Source organism: Paroedura picta, chromosome 2, assembly GCF_049243985.1.
Source record: "Paroedura picta isolate Pp20150507F chromosome 2, Ppicta_v3.0, whole genome shotgun sequence".
NCBI lineage: Eukaryota > Metazoa > Chordata > Lepidosauria > Squamata > Gekkonidae > Paroedura > Paroedura picta.
Window position 1 is genome coordinate 35,165,453 of NC_135370.1, and position 25,508 is coordinate 35,190,960.

The 25,508-nt window shown below is 43.7% G+C and overlaps 1 protein-coding gene across 6 annotated transcripts in view; it reads right to left on the reverse strand.

Moving 5' to 3' along the window:
• Nucleotides 1–25,508, reverse strand: part of RAPGEF4 (Rap guanine nucleotide exchange factor 4) — a 220,775-nt gene that overhangs the window by 11,254 nt on the left and 184,013 nt on the right. For all 6 annotated transcript variants that reach the window (XM_077319703.1, XM_077319701.1, XM_077319700.1 and 3 more), the window contains 8 exons: nucleotides 21,516–21,666; nucleotides 20,802–20,890; nucleotides 19,172–19,202; nucleotides 17,559–17,637; nucleotides 16,746–16,892; nucleotides 14,526–14,623; nucleotides 5,353–5,478; nucleotides 3,320–3,498 (listed from right to left, as the gene is read on the reverse strand). In XM_077319703.1, coding sequence (XP_077175818.1) covers nucleotides 3,320–3,498; nucleotides 5,353–5,478; nucleotides 14,526–14,623; nucleotides 16,746–16,892; nucleotides 17,559–17,637; nucleotides 19,172–19,202; nucleotides 20,802–20,890; nucleotides 21,516–21,666 — 900 coding nt within the window. The remainder of the gene's footprint in view (nucleotides 1–3,319; nucleotides 3,499–5,352; nucleotides 5,479–14,525; nucleotides 14,624–16,745; nucleotides 16,893–17,558; nucleotides 17,638–19,171; nucleotides 19,203–20,801; nucleotides 20,891–21,515; nucleotides 21,667–25,508) is intronic.

Sequence of the window (25,508 nt, forward strand, 5' to 3'; positions counted from 1 at the left end):
TTCACAGTCAGAGTAGTTCAGCAGTGGAATAGGCTGCCTGAGGAGGTGGTGAGCTCCCCCTCACTGGCAGTCTTCAAGCAAAGGTTGGATACACACTTTTCTTGGATGCTTTAGGATGCTTTGGGCTGATCCTGCGTTGAGCAGGGGGTTGGACTAGATGGCCTGTATGGCCCCTTCCAACTCTATGATTCTGTGATTCTATGAAATCCCAGCACTCATTTATCCTGAACAAATGACCGTGCATCTTCCTTTGCTAACTCACAGTTACTTTTCATATACTGCTCTGACCAAAACAATAACAAATCTGTTGCCCATAGTAACCATTTTTCTTGTGGGAAAGAATTCCACAACACTGAAGTTAACAGAAATAAATACAGATTCAAATGGGTAGCCGTGTTGGTCTGAAGTAGCACAATAGAATCAAAGTCCAGTAGCGCCTTTAAATATTTGTTGGTCTTAAAAGTGCTATTGGACTCTGATTCTATAGAAATAAATACAACTTGGTAATTTATACTTGGGAAATGTCCAGACTTTCCCAAGTAGGCCAGGTAATAAGTACTAGCCTACCTTTTGCTATTTCGTTTAGCACAGCAGTGATCGAACAAACCTGAAAACCAACAGGAGAATGTCAAGCTGGCCTGTGTGAAATTCTTTTCTTGTGACAGTGAGAACCTCTCTAGCTGCTCATCTCCTGAATCTTATAATGTATAACGATTGCTTGATTTTTGTTTTTAAAAATGTATTTGGAAATTCATCAAATGGTTTATTTAGCAGCATTCCCTTCTCCTTATTTTTGTGCTATAGATTTGGGAGTGGAGGGCGGAAGACTCATTTTAATGCTTTTGCATATATACTACTGCCCTCTGCTGATCAGAATGTGCAAAACCAGCTGTGAACAAGCAAGCTGAAGCTTGCCACTTTTATACAGGCCAAAAAGAGAGAGATGAAATTCCCTTTACAAGACTGATAACTGTTGGTGCTCGTGACGTTCATAATCTCTAGGCTTGGAATATTAACCCAAATACTTTATAATGCTGACCTTCAATACAGAGTTATGTGCTATGAAATCGAACCGGGGTTGCAATTTGGGTGCCGACTGGGGACTCTATGGGGACCCTGTTTCTCAGGCTTCCTGGACTTTTGGGTATCCTCACGTAAGTGTTTAGGTCTCTAGGCAAGGACAGCACGATAAAGAGAGACTCTTCGTATGCTGCAGCCTCAACCTTCAAACTTGAAAAGATAAAGAGTCTCTTATGTTATTTATTCAGGCTTCGACTCTGCCAAGCCTGAATAAATAACATAAGAGACTCTTTCTCTTTTCAAGCTTTATTAAGCCACTGGATAGATTCTGTTTTTCTCTTGTCACTAATTTGGAATCGTCCATTTTTTTGTGTAACAGTTCAACCTTCAAACTTGGCAGCTTCTGCTGGCTCCAAAGCCGTAGCTTTCACAGGTAAATAAGAAGAATGGTTGCAATTGGCCATGGGCCATGGTTTTGTGATTCACAGGGAGGCCCTGCAAATCACAGATGAGTTTAAAACCCTCTGGAAAAGCCTTTTTTTTCTTTGAGAGCCCTCCTATATTAGTTCCATTTGGAAGGCCCTTTCTGATTTGGACCTCAGTCTGTCACTTATTTTATTGATTTGGAGAGCCAGCCTGGTGTAGTGGTTAGGAGCGTTGGCTTCTGATCTGGCAAGCCAGGTTTGATTCCCCACTCCTCCACATGCAGCCAGCTGGGCGACCTTGGGCTCTTCATGGCCCTGATCAGGGGTAGTCAAACTGCGGCCCTCCAGATGTCCATGGACCACAATTCCCAGAAGTCCTTGCCAGCGAATGCATTCGCTGGCAGGGGCTTCTGGGGATTGTAGTCCATGGACATCTGGAGGGCCGCAGTTTGACTACCCCTGGCCCTGATAGTGGTGTTCTGACTGAACAGTCCTGTCAGAAATCTCTCAGTCCACTGACCTCACAGGGGGTCTGTTATGGGAAGGGGAAGGCTGCGTTGAGACTCTTTTGGGGACTGAAAAGCAGGGTGCAAAAACCAGTTCTTCTTTATCTAAGTATCCATATCTCACTTTTCACCATAATGGGGACCCAAAGCAAGTTACAACCCTGTTCTGTCCTCTGTCTTAGACTCATAACTAACTCCCTGTGAGGCAAGTCATACTGAGAGAGTGTGACTAGGCCAAAGTCACCCCGTGAGCTTGTCTGAGACTTAGCTGCTATGAAACACCTGGTCTTACTGGCTTTAATAGAGAAGTCCTTGATGGTCAGGTGTTTTTGATTCCTCAATGAGGAATTCTGTATTATCTATAGACATGGATAAAGCAGAGAATGTTCAACAACCCACATAGTTAAATACTGCTTGCAGTGAAGACACTGCTGTTTTAGAGAATTTGGACCTATACAAATAGTCTCAGATTTGATTAATAAAACCACCATGTACCCATTCAATTAAAAAAAAATATTGCTTTACAGCATCCTAAAAAGCAGAGACATCACCTTGCCAACAAAAGTGCGTCTAGTCAAGGCTATGGTCTTCCCAGTTGCAATGTATGGCTGTGAAAGTTAAACCATAAGGAAGGCCAAGCGTCAAAGAATTGAGGCTTTTGAACTCTGGTGCTGGAGAAGACTTTTGCGAGTCCCTTGGACTGCAAGGCGAACAAACCGGTCAGTCCTAGAGGAGATCAGCCCTGACTGCTCCTTAGAAGGCCAGATCCTGAAGATGAAGCTCAAATACTTTGGCCACCTCATGAGAAGGAAGGACTCCTTGGAGAAGAGCCTAATGCTGGGAGTGATTGAGGGCAAAAGAAGAAGGAGACGACAGAGAATGAGGTGGCTGGATGGAGTCACTGAAGCAGTAGGTGCGAACTTAAATGGACTCCAGGGAATGGTAGAGGACAGGAAGGCCTGGGGATCATTGTCCATGGGATTGCGATGGGTCGGACACGACTTCGCACCTAGCAACAACTGCTTTACAGTATACACGAACATTCCCTTTTACATGTCATAATCAGTTTTTGTGATAACATGCAAGGCACTGTAATTTCGACCGCATGTCAATGTAAGCTATGGAGGCTAAAATTTATCCAAAGGTTAATCAACCAGCCTCTCAGTCTGAGAAAACTGGAAGCAGATCCGGTATGACAGATTCACGAAAAAGAGAAATCAGGCACAGTCTCAAAAACTCAGACAGATGGTGTGAAGATCAATGTCTGTCATCTGAAACAAAGGGTGACCACATTTTGGCTGATGTCAGCAAATGCCTTCCGCCATCACTGCAAAGGGCACATTTGACACCTCTGTCGACTGTACTTACTGGGCAGCTATCTTAATAAACTTCTTCAGGAGCTGAACTCGCTTGCTGAGCTGGGAACAGAGACAAATCTCAGTGACTACCCAGAACTGGATTTCATTAAACCTTCGCAGAAATAGGTCCAAATTGGCTGTTGTCTTTTTAAAACTCTGCCTTCCAAACGTGTGGTAGACGAGTTCCAGCTAGGAAAAAGGGGGGACAAAAGAAAAGAGATAGGGGAGAATCAGAAGTAGGCAGAGGTTTTATGTTCTTAAAAAAAAAACACACAACTTAAATGTAGTCTTACCTTTCGTAAACACTATTAATTCAACATTCCACATGACGTCGTAAACAAACCGCAAAACTCTCACCAAACTCCAGCAACAATTGGAATTTCATAGCGCTTAGGGGGAAATCCAGAAAAGTGGATTCCCCCTGAAAAAACCGCTACACTTCTGAGCACAAGCCGCAACACATCAGCGAAAGACGTGCATTCTCAAAATAGCGGTAGAAAGAATGTCCCTCTCTCGCTCTCATTCTCTCGCTTCCGGAGATGCGATCGCCATTTTTTTCCCCTTAGACCAGCGAAAGCAACAAACAAGTGAGGCTTCTGCAGCTAAAGTCCCTCCACAGAAGTACTTAACAGTAAAACAGCTCCCTTCTGCAATTGTTTTTAAAGTTTCCAAGTACAATACAGCCCCCTGTTCGACACTGCCCATAATTTTGGCCACAAACCGTGCCCATCGGGGGGGGGGGGTTACTTGAAGACCGTGTAAACGATTAAGCGTCAGCTCCAACGCCACCAAAAAAGGTCTTTCTGAGACAATGATTGAACAAATATTCATTGCGACTGGTGTGTTCAGGTTTTTAAAAAACAGTTTTTAAAGGGAAAGGGGCTTTTCGGGAGCACGAACACAACAGTTCATTGGCTGTTCTGTTTGATTGACGGCCAGGGGCGGGAAGAAGCGTGGAAAAATATTGCTTCCTTTGTTGCGATTCCAGTGAGACTGGAAACCTGTGGGGAATGAATAGACCGCTACTGGGACTTCAATATTCCACTAGAATTGAAGGTATGCGGAATGACGAAATTCCACTATTAAACATAGCGTTTCTGCATACTGCAAATGTTTAGCAACATTGGTCCTTGTGCGGAAAGGCCCTGAATTTTGGTCTGGGCTCATGATTTAAATCAATGTCCTTGTTGAATCCGAGAATAAATCTTTGTGATAGCCTTTGGACTTCAGAGAATCCCAGGGAGAGTAAGTGGGGAAGTTTTGTTTTGAGACAATGTTCCTGTTTCAGCTTGTTTTTCACTTTTATTTTCACAGTTATTCTTTTTCTTGAAATAATAATTCTGTTTACTTTGAGTAACTGTAAAAACATGTGTACTTATATTCAGAGTTAAGAAACAAGAAGAACATTTCTTGTACAGCTGACAGTCTTTTCTCTCTCTTCTTCTCAATTGGTAAAATTGTACTAACACACACAGATTCAATCTTCTATGTTCTTAACGCACTTCTTTTTGTTACAGTCACTCATTGAGACGCTGCCTCTGTCTAAACACACAAGTACAAAGCAGCGGAGGTACTGACTGACTGACTGAGATTCTGTTAACTGACTCTAATGGACACTAACTGACAAAACATAACAGAATTCTCCCAGCATGCACCGCTCCTCCCTCCAAAATGTAGAGAGCCTGTAAATTAAAAAACAAAACAAAAAACAAATTAACAGCTTGCATGGAATGTGTGTTGAGGCACAGATGTCTCCGAAGGCTATCCTATGCCTACCTGCGCAGCAGAACAAAGTGCAAATTATGTGGTAGAGCCCTCATGAGATAGAATAAAATATTCCGCATTAGATTGCAGCTTTTAGTGCTTTGTAATGAGAAGAAAAAAGTCCCACTAAGGAGGGACTTGCTAAAATCTGAATAAATAGCATCTCTCCCCCCACTTTCCATGTATACAGTCCTCCTCTGGGTCCTGCTATCTACTTCAGCTCCAGGTACATGCACTAGGCCTGAAATGAAATAGATGGGACGCAGGATTTCTCATTACCTCGTGCACACAGTTGAAGAGCTCCCAGTCGTACATGGTCATTTGGTATGCTAAGTCTTTGGAGCTCATGAGTTCAAATGTTCCCATGGTTCCGGTGGACGGGCCTTCCTGCTCCTGAAGTGGAGTCTGTGGAGAAGGATGGTGACACTTTGAGGCTTTTATTAATCGGATCTCTTCCTTCTCTCTTAGCAACTCTTTTTTAAATGTAGAAACAAAACGTAAGGGCTTCATCTAACGTCATGGATTTCTCCGGGGAATATATTGTTGTAAGACCTGCACCCATAGTACAAAGAGATTGACATGTGAGATAGTCATATACAACAGCCGTTCTCAAACCTTTTTACCATCAAGGAAGCCATGAAACATTCTTCAGGCTTCAAGAAACCCCAGAAGTGGCACGATCGTGCAGAATATGGTTGGGGAGCAGAGCTGTGTACATGCCCACCCAGGGCTTCTCCCCTTCCCACCCCCTCCAGGACCATCATTGGCCTTTTTGGGGGGGAGGGTTGACATGATCATATATGGTTGTATCATACAATAAATGTTTAACAAATTTGTAAAAATATATTAAAAATTAATTAACTCCCACTCATTCGGAAAACCTTTCTAGGGTTCTCGAGAAACACCAGGGTTTCATGAAACCCTGGTTGAGAAAGCCTGATTATCTGGGTCCCCTCCCGGGTGCCCTGAACTTCTCCTGCCCACTCCGGCAGATGCCACCACACCTGCCCTGGCACACAGGGTGCAGGGGCACCCAAACTCACTGAGGACAAGCAAGGAGCCCTGGAGAATGGCCAGCAACGCTGCCACAGGCAGGCCAGCCAGCAGACACCCCAAGCCCCAGAAAGTCAGGAAGTGGAAACACATACTGGAAAAAGTGCTGGGGAAGCCAGAACAAGAAATGAGGCTCCTGCAAGACATGTCCACACAGGAAGGAGGGGTGAAAAGTCCCTGGGCAACAGAATCAGCCCCTCAATGGAACTGGTAGGAAGAGCAGCCCCCCCCCATCTCCTGCAAACAGACCTCAAGCTCCCATGCCCATCCCACATCCCAACAGCTGCATAGGCAGAGAGGGCGAGGCTGTGGGCACTCATCTGGCAGCCAAAAGGCCTGAACAACTTAACATCCTGCCTGCTGTTGGGTGCAGTTGTAACCGCCCCTTTAAAACCTCAGAGGCCCAAGAGGCAGCTGGGTATAAAAGGAGGGATAAGGGAAGTGCCTAGGAGTCAGGGGGAAGGAGGAGAGCAGATGACTGATGGAGGAGGAGGAGGAGGAGGAGATGGAGGGAGGGAGGGAGGGAGGGAAGGAAGGAGAGTAATACCAGAGAGTGGAAGAGAAGAATGGTGAGGAAGAGCTGAAGGCCCAGGGGAGACAAAGGAAGAAAGATGCAGGACCAATGGGGGGTGCTGCACCCTAAGAAGGACCCGAAGGTCTTCACACTGGTATATCCACTCAAAATGTCTGTCTCACAGATTCAATACATGTTATGAAGCAGACACACATATAATGATCACCTAGGGTTGCCAAGTCCCCCCTGGCCACTGGATGGGGGAGGACGGGGGGGGGAGCTGCCATGTCTAGGTTGGTAAATGCCTAGAGATTTGGGGATGGAGCCGGAAGAGGACAGGGACCTCACTGGGTACAATGCCATACAGTCCACCCTCCAAAAGTGTCCATTTTCTCCAGGGAAACTGATCTCTATAGTCTAGAGATGAGCCGTAATTCCAGGGGTCTCCAAGTCCCACTTGGAGGATGGCATCCCTATAATCACCTAGGCTAATGTCTACCCAGTTCTCACTTTCTGCCCTATGCAGCACTCCCTAGCATTTGTTAAATGTGATTCAACAGTGCCATTCTCAGCAGCGACTTAGCCTTCGAAGGCCCTGGATTCCAAGAGATTTAAAAGGTATAACTCTGAATCACTTGATAATCAGCAAAGGTTAGTTAATTGGCATCTTTGAAAGCTCTTGTTCTTACGAGATACTTATGGCTCTCACCTCGGCTCTAAGACCCAAAGTTGTAATCAACTTACTTTCCCAAATGAGAGTTAACTTTTATCTTCAGTGGCATTTTGATGGGCCCTAGAGGTGCACTGGTTTGATTCTGATCTGCATTCAGGTTCTGCAGTCCATGCTGCGCATTAAGCACCATTTAGCTTTACACTTCCCATATAGGCTGGGAGGGGGTCTGCTTGTCAACACACGATTTCGGCTACAGAGGTCTCCTGTTTTTATGCTCCGGCAATGATGTTTGTAAACTAGTAAACTGATTAGTTTTGTAGTCAGCGCAGACAACCAGTTTTGGCCAGCACCAATGAACGGATAAGAAAAGGATCCCTGTGCTAGATTTTGTGGCATACGAAAAGTGTACCATCTTTACCGGACAGGATCCAAGCTCCCATGAACGGAGGGAGTTGGCGGAAGTGGACCTTCCTCACCTTTCTCGCTTCCCTCGGCACTTCCCTGTCGGAGCCGACTCAGTTCCGCAGGGCCTGTAAGGCGGAGTTCTTCCACTGGGCTTTGGGTTGAGGCCAGTCTGACTGAAGATCCTTCCCTTCCTCTGGGGGTCTCCTATTTGTAACACCACCCCTGGAGACTTGGCGGTAGGGGTGAGCACTTCAGTGCGGTTTGGCTACCTTGGCGATCACGGAAGCCCGAGGTGGCCAGTGCCACGTCATGGAAAGGAGGGGCAGTGGCGGTAGGCCTGCTGGTGGCCGCACACCGGAGCAGAGCTCCGTGCCTGTGTGCGGGTGCCGCCCCTCCTCTCTGCGCTGCTGACCACCTCAGGCTTTGGTGATCACCAAGGTGGCCGAACCATGCCAGAGTGCTCACCCCTACTTGGCAGACTGGGGTGGTGGTGGTGGGTTAGGGATCTGGGGGTTAAGAGGTTTTATGGATTTTCTGTATGGCTTTTATTGTATGCTTTATACTTGTTAGCCACTGCGAGATAGCAGGTCCGGGAGTGGCAGCCTACAAATATATTAAATAAATAAAGCTGTTGGTGAGGGCTGGAAGAGACTCAACCCAAATACCACGTGCGTCAGGTATTGTAATAAAACACACTTCTTCTATGCATGAGAAGAACAAGCTGTGTGCACAGAACAAAACCTCTTGCAGCAATTTCAGGTAGTCCTTGCTTCCGCTTCCTGTGCCACGCGGTATATTATTCTGGAGGGGAGCCACCCTCCCTCCAGCAGCGGGCTTTGAAATTTTGGTGCACCAAGCCTGAAAATACACACATTGCCCCTTTGAGTCAAAATGGCAGTCATGCATGTTGGAAGGACTGGGCGCAAAGCACTCTCCCAGTATATTTACTGAAATGTAACAAAAAAATGTCTTAGCAAGAGTTGGTGAGGTATAATTTCTGATCAGGGAATAGTGGCACGTTTCCATCATTCTCCTTTGTGTGGCAATATTTGTGAACAGCAATAGTACCCTATACGGAACTCAAGATTTATTCAGATGTTCATCATGGTACCCAGGAAAGGCAGAAATTGAAATCAGGAAGCGTGAAGCATGAAAAATAAATAAGCTTCATTTGCCACGAGCCAGCAATGCTGGAAGTGGCAGTATATAAATCAAATTATAAATAAAAATAAATAAATAATGCACATTTTGTCCTTAGAACACTGTAGCGTTTACTTACAACTTGTACAACTGTATAGAAGAATAAGTATAGAAGTAAGCAGAAGCAAACAGCACATTGTGAAGCTTAGAAGAATTGGGTTTTTTATACCCCACTTTTCTCTCCCTGAAGGAGACTCAGAACGCCTTACAGTCACCTTCCCTTTCCTCTCCCCACAACACACCCTGTGAGGGAGGTGAGACTGAGAGAGCCCTGAAGAAGAGTTGGTTCTTATATGCCGCTTTTCTCTACCTGAAGGAGTCTCAAAGCGGCTTACAATCGCCTTCCCTTTCCTCTCCCCACAACAGACACCCTGTGAGGTATGTGAGGCTGAGAGAGCCCTAATATTACTGCTCGGTCAGAACAGCAGGAGTGGGGAATCAAACCTTGCTTGCCAGATTAGAAGCCACTGCTCTTAACCACTATACCGCACTGGTATTTTGCAGTGTGCATAGAGATAAAACATCTACCTTATTAAAGGAATGATGCAAACATAAATGATCTTTTTACTTCCTTCAGACTTGGTTTAACGTTCATAAATTGATTCCCTGACCTCAGAGAAAAACTGGCCTATGCATTTTCACATATGACATTAAAAAAACCAAAAGAGCACTTTTTCAGGTTCCTGCCACATCAGAATATGTGCATTTTCAAAGGTCCCTGTACATACAGAACAGAAAACGCAGCCAGTGGCCTTGCAGAAAAGGGTACCACGTACCACAATTTTCAGTTCCGACACCAAGCATTCCAGTTCACGGTCCAATGGTAAGTGAAATTAAGCTGCTAGTTGCTCGTTATTCCAGGAGAGGGCATATTTCCCACATTGGTAGATGCTAAATAAGTACTGATAAGTAGCCAAAAACATGTGCCATTTGTTCAGTAGGTCAGTTCTGACTTACTGCTCAACATGTTGAGAACGATGTTGCCTAAAATGTACTCTGATGTTCTCCTTTAATGTCTTGGCCAATGATACTGTACCTTCCCACTCTGGGCATTCCTGTCCAAGAAACACCTATGTATTGGCCTCACATTTGAACTGGGCATTTACAAAAAGAAAAATCCATTGTCTGAGGTCCGAACTGTCAAGTTAGTTCTTGGATTGCTTAAGAAACCGTATTTGTGCTTTTCAGTCCTATGTACAAGAGATTTTACACACTTATTACAAAGTGTTGTGCCCACACATCCATGTCCGGTGATATCACATACGCGCACACGCATGATACTAACGTAGAAGGAGAGATCTTGACTTAAAATAATCCGTATGATCCATACTCCCAAAATATTAAAACCTGTAAGCAATCCGTATAATTCTTTATATTGTTCCTTTTGGCACTTCTGCAGGTCATAATACAAGCTCAGTTGCAGGATTGCTTAGAAGAAGAAGAAGAGGAAGAAGAACCCTGCTTTTTACTACCCAAAGGTTGTAAAATGGCTTATAATCACCTACCCTTCCTCTCCCCACAAAAGACACCCTGTGAGGTGGGTTTGGTTGAGAGAGCTCTGACAGAGCTGCTCTACGAGAACAGCTCCATGAGAATCATGTCTATCCCAAGGTCGCCTAGCCGGCTGCATGTGGAGAAGTGGGGAATCAAACCCGGTTCTCCACATTAGAATCTGCCTTTCTTAACCTGGCTCTTGACCACTAGGATCAAACCAGTAGAATCAAGATCACAGAGAATTTAACTGGTTTATGACTTAAGCTGTAAATCCACACTCGCTTGATTCTGGCTCATCCTGGCACACAGTTTCCGGAGGCAGAATCCTGAGCAGCTATCAGCAAAGGCAAGAGGCAAGCAGATTCATGTTTTTAAAAGCTGTATGGCTACTAGTGGAAGGGGGAAACTGTTTTTTCCTTAAAAGCAGACTGATCCGTTCCACTGGGTGACTAGCTGCTGTCGAAAAAGAGAACCATTATAGCTCAGCTTCTTTCCCCCCTTCCACACAATGGCTATCCTGTTTATGGATCTGAAATGATACAAATTGTGATTTTGAGCGGACTATTAAGATGATCCCTCAACAAGCAGTTTGTGGGTCAACGCAAGTGCCAACCGTAGTAACCAATTGCACGGCTTTGTGGACTACTTATCATCCCATTACATAAGGGCTTATCTCTTCTCACGTGCAGGCAATAACCATGAGTAGGAGATAAAGTTTTCGTCAATGACCCGGGGTCCTTTTTGTCCTGCTAATGGAAGTGTCAGAATCAGGATCTTAAAAACTCTGCCAGCTTGGTGTCGTGGTTAAGAGTGGCAGCCTCTAATCTGGAGAACTAGGGTGACCATAGGCCTGTCACAGTTCTGAGCTCGAAGGCTCAATTTCCCACTCAATCGAGCATCTGGGAAACTGAACCTCTTTAGAGATTCTTCCATGGAATTTTGAGCCAATGGCCTATTGATACTATAAGACTGGTGAAGAATCTCTGACATAAATCTGTTCTAGATTGCAAAAGGTTTCGGCCACCGATTAAAAATATTATTTTTGAGAAAGGGCTTGCGTGAATATCCGGAACCCACTTTGGCTTTATGTTCTTTGACCAACGATGAATTAAGAAACTGCAAACAAATTAATTTTTGTTAAGCCAGCATGTCGATCTTTTTCTGTTTTTTCGGTTTGGTGAAATCAACTAGCCTTCATTATATCTTCAGCGACTTCAGCATTATGACTTTCTGGATCACAGAGCAAACTGGACTGGGATTTTACCCAACCCGACTTGCATCCAACGCACCGTCCACTCTAATCAGGCCCCTAGACTTCCCAGCCTATCCTAATTTCTAAAGCTTTTACTTATTCACAGACTTTTACCAAATGGGCTCAGGGTGGCTTACAGCAAGGGTTAAAATGCAAAATAAGTAGATAGAATGAAGTTTAAAATCCAAATTTTAGTTTTAAAATTCAACAGGCCAAGTGCAAAACCTATGGCTGTCTCTTCTTATAAAATACTAGCTGCAAAGCCCATTCATAAGAAAGGCCTCCCCTCGGGCCCCTGCGGGCCGGCGGTGGCACGGCCGTGTCCCTGGGGCTCGGCAAGCAAGTGCTTGGTGGGCCCTAGGGAAGGGAACTCCCCCCCGCCGCTGCGACCATGGCTGCTTACCTGGGGCCTGGCAATTGCACAGATGGAGCGGTGGAGAGTTGCAGACACGGTGGCTCCAGCAGCCAGGCGCATCTGTGAGGTGAGGGGTGAGCACTCAGTGGGGGGGGGGCGGGAGCCTCAGGGGCAGGGCCAATCAGATTGGCCCTATTCTAACTCAAACAGCTGGACTCGCTCCTCCCCGAGGCCGGTTTCACAAATATAAAGAAGAACAATGGATAAGGATTAAGATGGATTTCTGCCAGTGGGGAGGGGTGCAGATAGAGTGCTTAAAATGTTGCCGGGAGGCCAGCATCTTCTTGATGTTAACTCTGGCCTTAACGTACATCATAAATATTTCCAAAAGAAATGGCAGCATAAGTATTAAATAAATGTGAGTTCAAGCCAGGTAAAGTGCAATTGTTTAAAATCAAATTCTTTTTAACAGCAGGCACTGAATTCTCTCGTTCAACTCAATCAGATCTGCAACTGCACAGTTTTGGCTAGACAATGTTATTGCTGAGCACATGAATAAAGAGCAGGTCTGAATGAGTCCCCTGAAGGCACCTGTGCTTGACTCTCCTCCACTTGCTCCAAAGCGTCCCCTCACTTTTCAGAAAACCCAAAGTGGGAAAGACAGAACCCAAAGCCCAGAAGTGAGAGGGGGGCACTATTTTACACACACACACCCAAATACATTTTCTAAGCACAGTAAGGGCAGAGTCAGAGAACAGAGGTTAGAAGAAAAGGACAGATTGTTTGCTAGACAGCTGGATAAAATTTTCAGAGATCTTATCACCCTGTATAAGGGCTTCGCCTTTGATGCTGCAGATCATAGCCCGGGTACTGTGAGGTCCAATTTGATGGAACTGGATGTCTTTTGAAAGAGGAGAGAATCAGAAGAATCCAGCACCTTTATGAATTGGGGAGATGTTGAAAACAATACCATGTTATTCAGCGGAACTCACTGAAAGACTCTTTGTTGCAAATTTTTGCTCGCTGTTTTACATAGGTGATTCCTATCTAAATTTTTGTTGCATTGCTCTGTTCGGTGGAAGGCTTGAGTCCTAGATCAATGCATTTACATTCGCTTGTCTTGCATGTTCTGTTCCTGATTTAACCCCATAGAATTTAGCCCCACAGAGGCAGAGATTATACACACTGAGTTGGTCAGCTCCTGCCTAAGCCGCTCGACTAGTATGTGGCTGAGTGAGCCAGGCAGCGCTTGCCCCAAGTCTGGTTAACCAAGCTGTCCGGTTAACCAAGTGCCAGCTAACAAAGCCTTTTTTCTATACTTGCACCTTGCACTTTTATTTCTGTATCTTTAAATAGATGTCATTCTGAAAATATCTTTGCAACTAATGCAACAGTAAGGTTTGCAGCACCTCTGAAAGGAAACGAAGCTATGAAGCGGCTTATTAGAAGCAAACCACAAAGGACCGTTTCCGCACTAGGAACTTCGCTGCCCTGGCTCCAAGGCAGGAGCACAAATCTGGGGTAAACGAGGTGCACTGGGCCAAATACTCCCCCATGCGGGATCAGGAAGGGGCAGGGCAACCTGCCCCGGCTCAAACTTGAGCTTGCAGCACAGCACAAAGCCTCCAATGTGGAAACGGTCTTTGACCATTTCCACACTGGAGGTTTTGTGCTGGGCTGCAGGCTGAAGTTTGAGCCGGGGCAGGCTGTATCAAGCCTTGAAGCAAAGCAGCATCCATGCTGACATCGCTTGGCTATGAAAGTAGATTACGCCATCGCTGTTACAATTACTGTAAATTATTGGTTTTTATTGTCATTTTATGGTTTTAGGGGACGGGGTTATGTAAGCCGCCTCGAGCCTTCGGGGGGAAGCGGGGTATAAATATAAATATAATAATAATAATAATAATAATAAAGCTGCTTGTAATGAAGTTAACAAGAACCGAATGCACAGTTTAAAAACAAACAAAACAACCCCCATCCAAGTCTGTAAAAGCAGAGGATGGTAGAATTATTTCTAGTACCTATTTGTAATTTTGTGTGTGCTCATGGAAAACCAGAGTTTTAAAAAGATGTGAATACCTATGACTTTAATTATAGAGCACCGGGGTTTTAGAAGAATTACGGCTGTATTATACCCCAACCTATATAACATGTCCTTTAATGGCATTCAGCTTCTTCTTCATTAAAGGAAAAACATACAGGCCAGTGATATCTAATCACATTCACATCAGAAACGTGAGCAATATTATTCTTGCACGTGGTATCTCATTCGAAATTGGAAATAATAAACTCCCCACTTTATTTAATTATTTTACTGTCTTTATTCATAGCGATGGGCTTCTACGACACTCTTCTGCCTACTATATGCTTTGAAAAATCTGGAAAGGACGGTTTGGTAAAAGGCTGAAAAAAAGAAAAATTCAGGCTATGGCAGACCTGTGCAAGGATCCTGTTCTGAAGCGAGTCCCTGAACTGGGAATGTTTGACAGGGGCCAATACATACCAGCGAGTCAAACTGGTCCCGAGGACACGCAAAGAGACGGCCGTTAACGCTGAGAGTTGTAAACACCGAAACGTCGTTAGGTTTCAATACCACCTTTTCTGTAAATATAAAAGCATAAGAGGAATGTTGCAAAATTGACAACAGTCATCAAGGAAGTTAGCAATAAAAATTGAGCTGTTAAATGTTATCACTGGTATAGAACAGAATGGTTGACCAGGGCAGAACACAACTGTTTCCTACACAATAATCACCTCCTAGTATATACCTAGTCTCATGACAGGACTATCAATGCAGGCCTAAAGGCACTTCTCTGAGGCACCCAACTGAACAGACCGGAATAAGATGCTTAGGATTGCTCTTTATGAATACCCCACTAAAGCCAGACACCATGGTGAACTGTGGTTCACACTGGTTGGTTGTGATGCATAAATGCAACTTTTCTAAGAAACCATGTTGGCAACAAACCAGGAATTTCCAATTAGGGTTTGTAGCTAGTTTGTCAACCACTGTTTGTTATGAACTGCGGTTTGTTGTGACTTCCATAAATGGCTATTGTGGCTTTTCTGGACTGCGCGGCCATGGTCTGGTAGTTTTAATCCCTGCCGTTTCACCAGTCACTGTGGTTGGCATCTTCAGAAGCAGGACGTGGCGAGATGGGGCTCGCGACAACTAGTTCACTTTGGCCGTGAAAGACTTCAACGTTTCACAAACGGCTTGGAATCTGGAGTGAGCATAGTGGCGGCCAAATTTGCAAAGGATGCCACATTATTCAGGATGGTGAAAACTAAGGTGGGTTGTGAAGAGTTACTGAAAGATTTAACCAAAGCAGGTGAGTGGACAAACTATGCGGCAAATAATCGTAGAATCATAGAGTTGGAAGGGGGGAACATTTCATGGTAAGAAGTTCTTAATATATCCCACAGATATATTAACCTGGATCCAAGCCAGTGACTTACAAAAAATTCCTAGAGAAAGAATTAAAACTCACTTCTATTTAGCACTTGAAAAAAATGTGCATCTCTGAGACCGTTTATGCACTGGAGGTTTCACGCCAGGCTGCAGGCTGGAGTTTTAGTCATGGCAGGTTGCTCTACTGGTACCAATTTATTTGCAAAAAGAACAGTCCTTAATAAGTGTTCCTTTTGCATTTCAAGGTTGTTTTCATGGACTGTCAAGAGAGCCACATTAAAATTGAGCCCAGCAGTATCTCAAAGCTGTGTTTCCTTTCCAAATTCTTAGCATGGCATAACTGTCAGTCTTAAATGTCAAATATTAATCTTGTAACCAAACAAAGAAAATGGAGTTAGACATGCTGAAGCCAGTCATAGCTCACACCCAACAGAACATTAAGAAACAACCCATCACAGTGCAGACATATCAGATTGACAGAATCCTGCAACTCACTGCTTTTCCTGTTAGATTATTATTACTATTATTACTATTATTATTATTTTGAGAACCTTAATTGTCCTTCACAAAGATCTCTTTAAAAAAAAATTACCTGAGAAGGACTAAGCCAAATTAGTACAACAAAATCAATGGGCTCCTAACCAGTTAAATAATTTAAGTTGATTAACCAACCATGTGGCCTTTTCATAATCAATTAAATTTAAATGTATTTTAATATTTGAGAAACCTCAGTGTAGGTGGCCCTTCTGCAACACTGAAGGTAAAAGCTGGATAACTTTTAATAGAATAAACCAGCATCAACCCTCATGGAAAATAAAAAGTCCATCTTTAACCGTCTTTAAGGCTGTCTTTTCCATACCCTATTAGGATAGCATATTAGAATCGACACAGTCTCAAAAAATAAACACGTGTATCTATAATGCACAGAGCCACCAATTAAAGCTGACTTCCATGGATTAATCAGCTAAGATTAATGTAATGATTAAAATCAATTCAATCTTAAATTTACAGCTCCTCCAATAATGTAATTATGCCATGTACTTATTCTATAGGGCATGTTTCTGAGATTTTAGTTTTCTGGTTACAGGTGCGTGGGCAGGAAGAGAATGAACCTTCAACTTTCTCTGCTCATGAGCTCTTCCTAAGCGAGAGCGAGCGAAAGAGAGAGAGAGAGAGAGAGAGTCTAGTTTGTCAGATATTAAAACTAATTTGAAAAAGTCTTTAAAAACATCGGTATGACTCCTTCCGTTCCATCGTGGTCCGCTGCTTCAAGGTAAATGAGGAGAGTTAAAGATTATGCAAATGCCTTACCTCCTCCAGAGCTCATCTTGACTAATATCAAGCCATCTCCAGAGCCCAGTTTGTCAGCCACTGCACTGATGACTTCTTTAACAGAAGACACCACAGGAATTCGGATGGTGGTGTAGGTGTGATCTACGCAGTACACCTTGAACAAAACTTCAGAGAGAAAACAGAAGCTGAATGATAAATAGGGGCTGGAACAACAGGATAGTATGGTACAGAATACGAAGGACCTCACTTTATTCCTTATATAGACAATAGTCCCCAAAACATACTGCAGGTCCCAAAATATGCTTAACCATTGGCCCTAACTCACAGTGCAATCTTAATAAGAGAAACATGCTTTGACTTCAGTGGGTTTAGAGAAGTATGGCTCTGTTTAGGAATGCACTGTTAAACTTAGGCAGGCTTTCCCAACCATAGCCTCATGAAACCCATTGGTTTCTTGATGGCCCTGGAAGGGTTTCCCAAATGGGTGGGTTAATTAATTTGTTAATATATTTTAAAAATTCGTTAAACATTTATCAGGTGGTTTGACTATGTATGGTCATGTTGACCCACCCCATCTTCCAAAATGGCCAATGCTGTGCCTGGAGGAGGTGGGAAGGGGAGGGGCCCCAGGTGGGCATGTACACAGCTACGTTTCCCAACTGTATTCTGCATGATTATACAACTTCCAAGGGATTCTTGAAGCCTGAAGAATATAACAAAAATTGAAGATAACAAAATTGAGAAAGGCTGCCTTAAGGCAAGAGTGGACCACCCACCTGAGTTTCATTCCCTTCTAGCACCATCATTTAACGATCCCACACGTTCACTTACTTTCATCACTTCCCCTGATAGGCTGCCGTTTTTGAGTCCTTTCATCACTTGTATTAAAGTGCTGCAAAAGAACTTTGTGCTGGAGAAACAAAAAACACAATCCACATAAGAGTGAGGAAAATCCCAGGTTTACTGTAAACAGTGATATCCATGGACTTAGAAAATAGTCATATAGCAAAACACCCACGTGTTCTGGCTACCAAAGGGCAGCTTCAATTATGACCCTTTTGAAGTGTTAAATCAAACGGTTTATATGTACATGTAGATATGTCTCTCCATGGTAAACATGTGTTTTCTAAAACAGTGGTCCCCAACCTGCCGGCCGCGAAAGCCATGGCACCGGGCCGCGGCTCTCTCTCCCCGCCCCCCCCCCGCAGTAAAAAACTTCCCAGGCCGCAAGCTTGCGGCCCGGGAAGCTTCTTACTGCGGGAGGGCGGGGAGAGGGAATCAGGGCCGTGCCGTGCCTGTGCATTGCACATGCGCCATGCGCCCTGCCGGTCCACAGCCTCAGAAAGGTTGGGGACCACTGTTCTAAAATACATATGATATGGATATATATGGTAGGATTGGTTGTATCACAATAAGTAGAAGAAGAGTTTATTTTTATATGCCGCTTTTCTCTCCCTGAAGAGTCTCAAAGTGGCTTACAATTGCCTTCCCTTTCCTCTCCCCACAACAGACACTCTGTGAGGTGGGTGAGGCTGAGAGAGCCCTGATATTACTGAAGAAGAAGAAGAGTTGGTTCTTATATGCCGCTTTTCCCTACCCGAAGGAGGCTCAAAGCGGCTTACAGTTGCCTTCCCATTCCTCTCCCGACAACAGACACCCTGTGGGGTGGGTGAGGCTGAGAGAGCCCTGATATCACTGCTCGGTCAGAGCAGTTTTCTCAGTGCCGTGGCGAGCCCAAGGTCACCCAACTGGCTGCACATGGAAGAGTGCAAAATCGAACCTGGCATGCCAGATTAGAAATCTGCACTCCTAACCACTATACCAAGCTGGCTCTCAATGTGTGGTACAGGTGCATCGGGCCCAAGAACACATGTTTAAGAGGTGACATTTGATTTATTTATGGTCTCATCTTTCTTCCAAGGAATTCAAGGCGGCTGTAATAATTCCCTATAGTTATCAAAAGCCTGCATCAGAACAAGCTGCTGAGAATAAAAGGCAGTATAATAAATATACTGGCTGAGCAGAGATTCAAATCAGAGTCTTACTGTCCTAGTCTGACCCTATTTACCCCTTCTACACAGATGTCTGTACAAAATACTTAAGTCCAAATTAGTTAAATATGGTGGGACTTCCTGATCTTTCTAAGGTTTCCTTCCTTTTGAATAATAACAATGGTGAAATAACATAAAATGTGGCTGCATTTTTGCAAGGTGCCGTGAAGTTGCACCAGTATAAGTGTTAGGGACAACTTGTAGCATATTATTATTATTTTCCTCCGGGTTCTTTGTATTCATTCTGTCATTTTATTCAACTTTGATCTTGACATTTATCCTAATTTTATTGCAGGCATTTTATATGCCAATAAAGGATTTTGGATTCTGATAAAACAACATTATTCATACATGTTTTCTTAATTCTTATAATCAAGTATTAAAAATATTTACCTTTTTCTGAGGTGCTTTAGCTTCTTCTGATCTATCAAAAGCAAATACAGCAGTCACAGACATTCTTTGGGAAGATCCGATCAACCATCTATCAGTTTAATAATTACACATGCTTTACAAGACTTTAGAGCAGAAGTAGTCAACCTGTGGTCCTCCAGATGTTCATGGATTACAATTCCCATGAGCCCCAGCCAGCAAATGCTGGCAGGGGCTCATGGGAATTGTAATCCATGAACATCTGGAGGACCACAGGTTGACTACCCCTGCTTTAGAGTGAAGAATGGGGTGGGGCCATGGCTCAGTAGACCAACACTTGTTTTGCTTGAAAGAAGTCCCAGGTTCAATCCAGAGATATTGAATCCGGAAAGACTGTCCTTGATAGCTTCATGTGGTCAATATGACCAGAAGCAGCAGAGGAGGGAAGGGGCTTAAACCCTTTCTCTACCCACTCTTTCTTGACTCGAGATTACTACAACCCCCCTAGCATTTTAGGACCAGCAGGTTCAAAAGTGTTTTCACAAATTTTGTGTTGCCTTGTCCGCCATATTGTCTAGTAGCACAAAATGCCAAAGATGTCTCTCAGTGTGCTTCAAGGTCCACTCCTCCTGCCCATCTTTCCACTACCTTGGCTGCTCCTTGGCAGAGAAACTGAAAGAACAATGACTATGTAGCATTATGCATGTTAATGTTTAATATAAACCAATCCCTCCTCTAGACCCTCTCATTCCAATAACATCTATTGGCCAGGGTATGGAAGATCTTATGGGCCCCCCTAGAAGAGAGCAACACCTAGCCAGTCCATCACTGTTGGAGTGTCGACTTTGTACCCCCATGGCACATCGAGAGACAGCTGTTAGTGGCTAGGGAGAAGGGGAAATTTGTGCTGCTGGGCTATACATACTTTTAATGGGGACACTATTTTATTGTGGGGTTTTATTATGTAACCTGCCACGAGATGGTATGCTGGGAGCGGCGAGAAACAAATATAATCATCATCATCATCATCATCATCATCATATTGCACAGCTAATGCCTCACCATCATTTCTTTCTGGGTAACCATGTGGATCTGAAGCAACAGAATAACTCGGGTTCCGGACCTGAAGCAAAACATCATCAGGACCTCCTCTCCACCCGCTAGTAGTGGGAGGGGGGGGGAAGTTGAGCCGCCGTTCTTGCCATGCCGGTAATATTGGTAATGTTATTATTGTTTTAATGGGGTTTTAATGGGGATTTTGGGATACTGTTACCTGCCACGAGCCGCAAGGGAGTGGCGGGAAATAATAACAACAACAACAACAACAACAACAACAATAAAGTTTGATTCCATTGGCACTTTTAAGACCAATGCAGTTTAATTCCGGGTATAAGCTTTCATGTGCTTGCATGCTTCTTCAGATATCACTGGGTATAAGCTTTTGTGTCAGTTTTTCAGGCGTCTGAAAAAATGTGCATGCACATGAAAGCTTGTACCAAGAATTAAACTTTGTTGGTCTTAAAGGTGCCACTGGACACATTCCTAAAATTATTCTAGTTAAATTCTTCATTGGTGGCTGTTCTGAAAACAGGAATGGTTTATGGCTAGTATTAAGATATCTGTGAAGAATAAATGAGTCAAACGTTATACTTACAGCTGTTTCATAGTTTTATCCAGTTCTGGGAGTTGGTCTTTGAGTGCAGTAATCATCCTCGTATCATCCGATACAGACACATAAAACTCCTGATAAATAATAAAAAATACTCTTCAAACGATAATCCAGAGAAAACATTGATCTGTCAAGAAGCAATACCATGGGGACCATGGTCCTGAGGAAGGACTTTCCCAATCAAAAAACAATCCCCATGCTGTAGAGAAAAAGCCAGGCATTCCTGGCCTCTCGCCGTGTCAGGCCACCGGCCTGGGAGCCCCTGCCAGTTGCGCGCAGCACGGCTGGCGGGGGCTCCCTTGCCTAATGGCCGCCGAAAACCAGACACCACCAAGGAGCCGCTAGCGCGCACAGCACCAGGCTGCCAGGGAGCCGCCGCGTGAAGCCACAGCCTCTCTTCTCCACTCCTTTCCCGGGCCACCACCAAGACAAGGCCGCCGCGCCGCCGCCGCCTGCCTCCTCTTTCAGGTAGGCTTCCTTCCCTCACGCTACCCTCGCCTGTCCCTCGCTCTGCCCCCGCCTGCTAGCACCCATTGTATTTCTTATACAATGGGCTTTTTCCCTAGTTATTAAATAATGCTTTGTTTATGTTGTAAGCTGCCTTGAGATCCAGAAGGGGGAAAGACGCTAATTAAAGTTTAAAAATAAATTCATATCCATTCTGAAAGCAAACGGCACCCATAGCAGCTATGCCCTTACCTCCAGAAAGGCCACGGCAGCTTCATCTTCTTGCAGGAGATCTCCGTACAAAGCAGCCCACTGCAAAACCAGGCGGATGACTCGCCTCTTATTGTTCAGGGCGTAATCCATTTTTTCTTGCTCGGTGCCTTGGGAGGGTTGCGCATGGTAAGTGCCAAGATGTCAAGGGAAACATTCAACTCAGCTAACCTTTTATCTCCCTTCCTAGAATTCCCCAGACTTTGATCATGATATTTTTTTCAGTTAATTAGTTCTCATTCTCTAGATCAGGGGTAGTCAACCTGTGGTCCTCCAGATGTTCATGGACTACAATTCCCATGAGCCCCTGCCAGCATACGCTGGCAGGGGCTCATGGGAATTGTAGTCCATGAACATCTGGAGGACCACAGGTTGACTACCCCTGATCTAGATAACATAATTGCCTAGGAGAAATTCATAATCAATGAGATTTTCACGTGTTCCCTGGTTTAAAGATTTTTGTGCCTTTCTTGACAAGAGGAAAGGGAAACACTGTGGCCATTTATTTGTTAAACGACAACTGATTGGTAGTTCATGTAACAAGACATGGGTACCATTTCGTAAGTTGTCTAGGTCGCTTATCCTCTTTGTGCCATTGGGAAGAGTGGGCACATAGCTTTTCCTGCTCCATGCATTTGAGGCCATGTCTGAAACAAAGGCTCCACACATCTTAACCATTGGCTATATAAATAAAAGCATTGAAACCTCCTGGGCGGAGCACTTGTCTGGACTCCAGGCCAATCAGGAAGTGCACGAAACTAGACATTGCCTAGGAGCCTAGTCTTGTTTTGATATTAAAGACTCTGAAGATAAGAACTTCTCTTTATGCTTAATGTTAACCTCTAGTAGAAAAATATGAATTCTTCTGTTAACTGTAAGATTTATTGAGCCACATGCGTTTATCCCTTATCTGTATCCATGTAGAAATCAGCAATGATATGTACAAGTGGGAGAGGAATTCTTTAATGATTATGGGATAACACATATTGTGTATTTTGCTCCTGTCTGTTGTTGGGATCCTGAGTGCTTCCTGAGGCAGATGTCTCTACCCTCAAGGGTTTCTATAGGTAGTGGAACCCCGAAGAGTTTCAAAACCATTTTTTTAAAATTAATTCAGATGCAAAATTCTATCATTTTTTGAAAGGGTACCTTTTGACAGGAAAATTAGACACCCATGATTGTCTGGCACAGCCTTACATTAACATGTACGTTGTGACATCTATCTTGAACTTCAGTGTCACGGTCACTAAACATGGGCCTGCAAACATGGGTTTGACTTCTAGTTTCCTTCAGCTCAGAATGTGATTCTAAGCATATTGTCTGACTAACTGTGAGATACAGAGAGAGACACACACAGAGATGCTCATGAATAAAAGGAAAATTGAATTCAGTGGTATCCTGTAAGTTCCAGGTGGAATTAATGGCCCAGAATATTTTCCACATATGACAGTTCTGACAAGCAGAGGGCCCAATGTGACAATAATTCTTAAAATAAAGTGCTTCCTTCAAATCAAAGCATGAGAAGTTTGACATGCAATCAATGGTATTACTCCAGAGATTTCAAAAACGGGGGGAGAACCCTACACTATATTAAAAAAAAAGCACTACAAACTCTAGAAGATACAATAACATGTACAATGAAACTAAATTGATAAAAAAATTGGGGGGAGGAGAGATTTAGGAAGTAAGGCTTAATGAGCCATAATTTTATAATGGTTTCCTTGAAGTCTTAATAAAAAATAAACCTCTACAAAATTAAACATTCTGTCAGGGCTCCCACTACAGCAATTTGACTGCTGGGATTTGGGGATATTTATAGTAACCCATATTTTAATTTAGTTTGGAAAATACCTAATGAAGTGAAAGAAAAGCAAGATAGTTTGTTTTATGGAGGTGAGATACCGTTGCATTTAAGCTTCGGTCTCTATAATATTTCAGATATCCAGAAACATTTCACCAAGTCAATCTCCTCATGCAGTTTCCACTGTGCAAGCACTGTAATTATTTAATATCCTTTAACCTGCTTATTAAGTGACTCACCACAGGCATGACTAATTCCCCCCCCCCCCCCATTCCCATTCCTCATCTACTTATTTTTAATTCCGCTAGTAATTTCTCCCATGCAAATGCTAGCAAAGGAAAACTCAGGGGGGAAAAAAATCTTTTCTGAACTGTTCGGGCTGCGAATCTATCAGAATAATAGCTTTATGTATAAATAAATGCCAGAGAGGCTGTAATTTCTGAAGTAGGAATCAACAATGATGTTGTGACTGAATACTGATTTGGGCAAAGTTTGTTGCCTAAAAACTAAAGCAAGCTGTGCCTCCTTCAACGCAATCAGGTATCCAGTTCCATTCATGATGGAGTATCTGTCTTGTAAATACCAATCTTTACAGATTCATTCATTCATTCATTCATTCATTCATTCATTCATTCATTCATTCATCCATCTTATATCCCGCTGCTCGCAGTACAGCTGGCTCGTGGCAGCCCACAAAGTATCACATCTATAAAAACATCCCATAAAACATCCTCCACCCATAACAATCCCATAAACCTTAACAATAAAATATTAATACCAACAACAAGTGGTGGTACAATCTAAACCATATTACAAAACCCCTACCTAACATTTAAAGTCATTGGCGATGGTGTAAAATATTGATGACTAAAAATGGGTAAAACAGGGGCAGATTGCCTAATGGCTCTGGACAGGTTTAATAATCCTAAACCGGGGGGGATGGGGAAACCTGTTCTTATCAGGGTACCTTATGCTTACACCACTGAGGCAAACTGTGGTTCTCCCAGGCTGTTTCAGTTCAGGAGAACAGCATTGCAGGACAAGTCTCCTTTCCCCTGCACACTTAGTTTGGATCAGACTTAGTTTGGATCAGGACCCCATAAACCTGAAAATTTAAAATTTTAAAATGCTGAAATATCTGCCCGTGGAGTGTTATGTGTAGCCGAGCCCTGACTTTGCTTCTTAACACTCACAATGGGCTAATGCAACAGAATTCAGTACATCATGCAAACCGATATAGGTGGAGTTGATTCCCCAAAGCTTACAATTTTAATTAAACCACCGGGTATAACCTACCAGTTGAAAAAGCAGCAGAGGCATACAGAGGAGAAAGAAACAAATCAGGAAGGGTGAGCAAAGGTGAATTTGGCTTTCAAGAAATTCTAGTAGTCACACATTGGCCATGACATGTATCCAACTACACTGGCCCTCCAGTGGAATGGCCTTTCCATCTGTGGAACAGGGGATGGTGATTTCTGCAGTTCCCCACTTTACCCCCTAGGCTGCTGCTCACTTCACAAACAATAGAAATGTTAGGGGGGGGTCAGTAAGTGGCAGCAGGAGGCGGGAGTAGGAAAGTCCCATGCTCATTGACTGTCATTAATTTTTCTCTATGAATGAGACACAAATATGTCCCAGAGCAAATATGGGGGAAATATGCCCCAAATTGTACCCCCCCTTCCTCTCCAGCTTAACTAACTTCATCTTATGGAATGGTAAAAACCACTGTGGCAGCGAGAACTGAATCCTTTCGCTTTCCAGAAACCCAGTAAGATAAACCCATCTGCTCGCAATCCATGTTCTCAAAATTGTGCAAATTAGAAACAGTCACAAAGTAATTCAATAATAAGAATGTAACACATTTTAAGCACATGAATATGCCAGATTTCAGGGCTGTGTGCATCATAGCCAACTTTTGCTTACCCATCTAGCTATTGTGTCCCACACACACACGATGATCGGGATCCTTTTCTGACACAACAGCTGACATTACCTCCCTCCCTTGCCAGTATCACCTGCATGATTTCTTTTAAAAGGAGAAACTAAACCTTGCCTCCTTGGAACCAAGCTGATTCCCTGTTCCTATCTCCATTCTCCCTCCCCTTTCTATTCCTGGATGAGCATCAAATTCACAAGGCAGTGCAGATGTGACCAACATGGGTACAATTATTCAA